At 37.5% G+C, this 5,871-nt stretch overlaps 1 protein-coding gene across 1 annotated transcript in view; it reads left to right on the top strand.

Moving 5' to 3' along the window:
• DR1 (down-regulator of transcription 1, TBP-binding (negative cofactor 2)) overlaps window positions 1-5,245 on the top strand; it is a 23,398-nt gene extending 18,153 nt beyond the window's left edge. The window contains exon 3 of the mRNA XM_006882412.1: window positions 5,099-5,245. Within this exon, the coding sequence (XP_006882474.1) occupies window positions 5,099-5,245 (147 nt within the window). The remainder of the gene's footprint in view (window positions 1-5,098) is intronic.
• Window positions 5,246-5,871: the final 626 nt, after the last annotated feature.

Here is a 5,871-nt window from a genome sequence, read left to right as displayed (position 1 = left end):
GACAGAAGAAGAATTGATACCCTGTATTGAACATACCGTGGACTGCCAAGAGAACAAACAGGACTCCTAGAGAGAGTAGAACCAGGTTTCTTCTTGAAGGTGAAGATTTTGAAGCTCTGTCTCTCACTTTGGGCACATGTCCAGGAGGGACTGGTCCTTTGAGAAGGACATCTTGCTCAGAAGGGTGGAGGGACAAGGGTGGCACAAGAAGAGGAAGGCACTGGATGAGATGGATTGATAACAGTAATTAGGGCAATGGGAGTAGGTGTGTCGGAGTCAGTGAGACTGGCTTAGGATAGGAAAGGGTTCAGAGTGGTTGTACATGAGTGTTGTATACCCTACTAGTTGGAGTTGACTTGATGGTACATAACAACAATGATCTAATATTCATACTTACACAGGAAAGACATGTTACTACTATTCAGATTTACACACCAAACACTAATGCCGAAGGGTGCAGAAATTAAAAAAATTTTATCTTTTGAAAATTAAGAAGGGAGCACGTCAGGGATATATCCTTACTTCATAAAGAAGAATGTGGCATCAGGATTAGAGAACAATTCATCAGCAACCTGGATTATGCAGATGCCTAAACAAAGGGACCTTGAAACATTTGCTGCAGAAGATGTTGCATCTCAGCATCAAGAAAACAAAAATCTTCACCTAACCAATAGGCAGCATCATGATAGATGGAGAAAAGTTTGAAGTTGTTAACAATTTTCTCTTTCTACGATGCTCAATCAGTACCTGTGTGGCCAACAGTCAGGAAATCAGGAGACGGGGTGTGTTGGGAAAATCTGCCTCTCCAGTGTGCTAAAGAACAGCTGTGTTAGTCTAAAGACTGAAGTGCCCCTGATCCAAGCTACAGTCTTCTCAGTTGCTTACTCTTCATCTGACATTTGGACAGTGATGAAGGATGACAGAAGAATCAATACCTTTGAGTTTTGGTGCTGGAGAGTAGTTTTGAACATATCATGAACTACGAGAAAACAGATAGGTGTGTCTTGGAGAGGGTGAAACCAAGTTTCTCCTTGGAGGCTAGGATTTTGAAGCTCTGTCTCACATACTGTGGGCATGTGGCTGACCAGGAGGGTCCGAGTCTTGGAAAAGAACATTATGCTCAAAAGGGTGGAGAAACAGCACAGGAGAGGAAGACTCTGGATGAGATGGATTGATAGAGTAACTGGGGCAGTGGGGGTAGGTGTGTCAGAGTCAGTGAGACTGGTTCAGGACAGGGCAGGCTTCGGAGCTGCTGTACATAGGGTCGCTATGAGTTGTGGGCAACTTGACGGCACATAAATAACTCCACTCTTTGGTTTATCCATTCTACTATTTTTTTTCCTCTTGGCACTTAATCCATTCACATTCAATGTAATTATAAATAGAAATTCTTTTTATTGCTGTCGTTTTGTTGTGCTCCTTTCTTTAATGTTGCTCGTTTCTTTGCACCATCTGCTTGATGTTGAGATGTAACCTATATTGAAGATTCAAAACCAAAGCTAGTTGTCATCTAATTGGTTCTGATTCTTGGCAATTCATGTTTCAGAGTGGCACTATATTCCAAAAGGTATTTCCATGGCTGCTTTTAGCTTTCTTTCCCAACCAAAACTCACCTCTGGGTGGGCTTGAACCACCAGTTTTTCTGTGAGTGGCCACTCAGGGAATCCCCATGCCTCCCCTCTTCTCTTTTATGCTATGATGATGCATGATATCTGAAAATATATGTCATTTATTCTTTGCTGTTATGTACCTTCAAGTTGGAACTGACCCGTAGCTTACCCTGTGGCAGGTTTTCAGAGGCAGTTAATCACAAGGAAGGAGATTGCCCATCCTTCTGCCATGGAGCAGCTGGAGGATTCGAACCACGTGCCACTGGGATTGTAGCACAGCTTCTTGCCACTAGGCTATCAGACCTTACTCCTTGTAATTTGAATTCTCTTCTTACCATAGAGACATTCTAAAATCAAATTGAGTAACTTTCCCTTCAATTCCCGTTCTGGAGTTTTTTATTTTTGTAATAACATTTAACACTTGACTGCTTCTTTTGTTACTCTCTAACAGAACTGGTTGCTTTATTAATATTTCTCCAGGGTAATAACTTTTACTTTCATCTTTTACTTCACTACTACCACCATTTTGTTTTACCTATCCTCGTCCTTTGATGAACTAGTTCTAAGTAGTTGATCAAAATAAATTTAACCAAGTTTCATTTATTTAACCAAAATTCATTCAGTTGGTTAATTTAATTTCATAAAATTAATTTAGCGTGAAAATTCCTTATTGGTATATAAAACTTCTATATGATGCTACAAGTGCACAAAAACAATGTATTCATCTTAAGAAACTTGGTGTCTTATAGAAGGAAGTAAGATAAAAGTATGCTAACAATTGTAATATGGGACTGATTCATTGTGAGAAGAAAGTACAAAAAAGATCACAAGTATAGAAAACATCACAGTTTTTTTGTTTTTTTTTTTATGCACTTTATTACACAGATCTGGGAGACAGCAAGTCACCTCTAAGACCGCCTCCTCACAGTTTTAAGAGTGTAGGAATTAGCTAAGAAATTTTCTGTCAGCCTGAAGCCCATCTTTTGTGCTTTGCAGCTATGCTGTAATTATTCAAAGGACATTTCTATTTTGCTACTGATTCCCTGTTAGAGTCTGCTGTCATTAGGGAGCTCTGAAGCTTATACACTGGAGGAGGAAGAAAGCATTTACTCTTTCCTTTAGCTTTCTATTTACTTCAGATCCTTTGAGTGACCCACCAGAATGTCTTCACTTGAGCCTTAGCTGTTTTTTTCCTGGAGAAGGAACTAATTTGCAGTTTCTGTAATTGGAGACAGCCTTAACATACACTTTCTCTCAGGGATGAATTGGGGGCCTTAAAACTTTACTCCTAGTTCAGTGCTTGCCTTTCTTCACTTTGAGTTTTCAGCTCCATGGAGCTGCTCCTCTAAAGTACCAAATTTTAATAATTCTCTTTCTTGTTAAAAGTTTAAAAACTTTGTAATTGGCGAAAAGACAATCAGGGGAATCAATGCTGGGATATCCAGAAGCTAGAACTTGACATGGATAGATATATAACACAGGATTGGTTAAGGGTATTTAATTGTTACTTAGTTTATTACACAATAGTCCAGGTAGTCCAGATAGTTTCAAGACAGATTTTTCTGTCTTATAACCTATTAGAAAACTAGTGAACCATGGCTGTTTCTAGAGGTTTGATGTAAAGATTTATCATTAATACTGTCCCCCAAGACCTTTTAGACATGATTGAATGGGAAACCACTTTGCTTTGTAAACTTTCACTGGAGAAAGATGAACAGTCCCCTCCCATTATCATTTACAGCCTTGAAAACTCAACAGTCATTACGAGTCAAAACTATTCAAAGGCAATGAGTTTGAGGTTTAATAGGTGTCAGGCAGGCTTAAGGGACAATTCTCAGTAAACACAGAGAAAAACAACATTGACAGCTTAATGGGAAATTGTAATATCTTCTCAAAAGCAAGTTCGTTTTCTTCCTTTTTGTGGTGGTGCTTTTTCTTTCTGCTTATGATTGGGAAGGAATATTAAGTGTTGCAGCAGTATATCCAATGTATAATATATCTTGGTGTGAAAAAGTCTGTGATTTTTATGAACCACATTATTTTAAGGACCACTTTGTTTTTTCTATGAAAGGATTTCAATTATCCCATATACTAAAATTCAGTCTTTATTAACTCTCTTTCATTAGTTTAGGGGAAGGGTGTATTTTTGTCAGTGACAGACAAATAAATAATGAGGTACTGTGATAGTTAACTATGTTCACTTAAAATACTTTTCCCCTAAGAACTTAATAGAGTTTTGTTTTGTTTTTCTTAACTTGTGATTTGAGTGCAACTTTACAGAGGAGGTTGGTATGCCATTAAACCATTCATACATTTTACTTTATGATCTTGATTACAAGTCCCACATTGTCTCATCACTCTTTGTACTATTCCTCTTTGTTTCCATCATCAATCTTCCAACTTCTCCCTTCCCACCCTCAGAGTGTTATCCTTGGACAAGTTGTGCCTTGTGATTGAGTGTTCTAAGGGCTGAGTTCCTCCCTGCTGTTACTGTTCACCTGAAAGATATAGTTTGGCTGGGAGCTCTGGCAGCATAATCTATAGCAGGTATACTGCTCTCTGGTGGTTCAGATCCACCAGCAGCTCCAAGGGAGAAAGATGGGCTATCTCCTCCTTTTGTGATAATATAACCTCAGAAACAGGATGCATCATCATCAGAGTCAGTATCTGACTCAAAGGCATTGAAGTTTTTTTAGTTATTATTTAACTGAAAGTTGTATCACAAGGATGAGTTCAGTGCCAGGCTCAAACATTACCTAAGGATTATGGACTTGGGTTTTACCGCTCTCCATCAGACCAGTCAGCCTGGCTATCATTCTAATGTTGAGTTTTATCTCCCGTTCTATCCAGGTGATCCCTTTCAGATTGGTTAGGAGTGATAACTGGACATAATCTAATTGGGGTCTCAGTGCCACGGGCTGATTGTTTCCCTATGTCTTTAATTTGCTAATTACCCCTTGTTCATAGCTTTTCTCTTCACCCAACTTAATATGTAGTAAATTTAAAAAGTACTAGACATCTTTTAAACTACAGGAATAACTTCTATATTGAAAAGATGTACATAAAATTGTGAAATGAGAAGGCAGAGTCAAATAAAAAGAAAGGAAGAGAAATACAGGGAGTGGAACCAAAGGGGCAAAAAAACCTGATGACATGTCATCCTTTTCATCTTCATTTGAACAATAGGTCTATCAGGAGACTATTTAAAAAAAATAATTCAAGTTTTATAGATCTCCTTAAACCTGTGAGGTTGATAGAAAAGTTGTATCTGACAGTTTTCTCATAGAGTTCCATATGTGCAGCGGTTCCAGAGTAGCTGGAAAATAACCAACTTGGATAATAACTCAAATTGTAATTGACTTAATCTATATATAACCAAAAGGTAGTGGGTGGTATGTGTGTGCTTTTGATATATATATTTTTTTTTTTTTAAGAAAAGTGATTCTCAATTGAGGCTTTTTTTTTGCTTTTGTTCTTTTGGTGTTTAGGCTAGACAGCAACAGGCAGAATTGGCCCAGCAGGAATGGCTTCAGATGCAACAGGCAGCCCAACAGGCCCAGCTTGCCGCTGCCTCAGCCAGTGCATCCAATCAAGCAGGATCGTCTCAGGATGAAGAAGATGATGATGATATTTGATGTGTGCAGCTGAGTTTCTGTTTCCTTTATAAATGGTTTTTCCCACAACAAAACAGTGAAAGAAATGCTTATCTGTAATTTTGTACGCATTTTGGTGGACTTGCCATTGTTATTCTTGGGATGTCTGCTGTTAAGTTTCTCTATTGTGTGCTATACATGTAAAAATTGTCTCTTTGAACTATTGAACATTTAAGGTTCAGAATAATATCAATTTTGAATTTTTAATGGTGTTTATGAAATTTTAGATAGCAGTAAATCCTTTATTTGATCAATAAACAGTGTTATAAAAAACTTCAAGTTTATAAAAATACAGTAATATTTATACAGAAGCTCTGCATCTGCATTTGCATTTCCTCTGTCCTTTTAACTAAACCAGAAATTGGGAATTTTAAATTATTTTGGGGATTGTGTTGTAGTAGACATTGGATCAGGTTGGTAAAAAAACAGACCGTTCAGTTTTGTAGTATCTGAATCTTTTGTCTTTTAAAGTGAGAGTGTATATATACAGGCAATAAATATATATACTCAGGTAAATAGACTTGTTGAAAACACAAAACAAGAAGAACATTTAAAAACTAGGAAGGAGTAGAGTTTTGGTAGTTGTATAAATTGATGGATTTTGTTTT

Source organism: Elephantulus edwardii, unplaced genomic scaffold (genome assembly GCF_000299155.1).
Source record: "Elephantulus edwardii isolate Elephantulus edwardi_28Jun2011 unplaced genomic scaffold, EleEdw1.0 scaffold00020, whole genome shotgun sequence".
In the NCBI taxonomy this organism is placed as follows: domain Eukaryota; kingdom Metazoa; phylum Chordata; class Mammalia; order Macroscelidea; family Macroscelididae; genus Elephantulus; species Elephantulus edwardii.
Note: the sequence above shows the minus strand (reverse complement) of the source record. Positions and strands in the feature narration are given on the sequence as shown.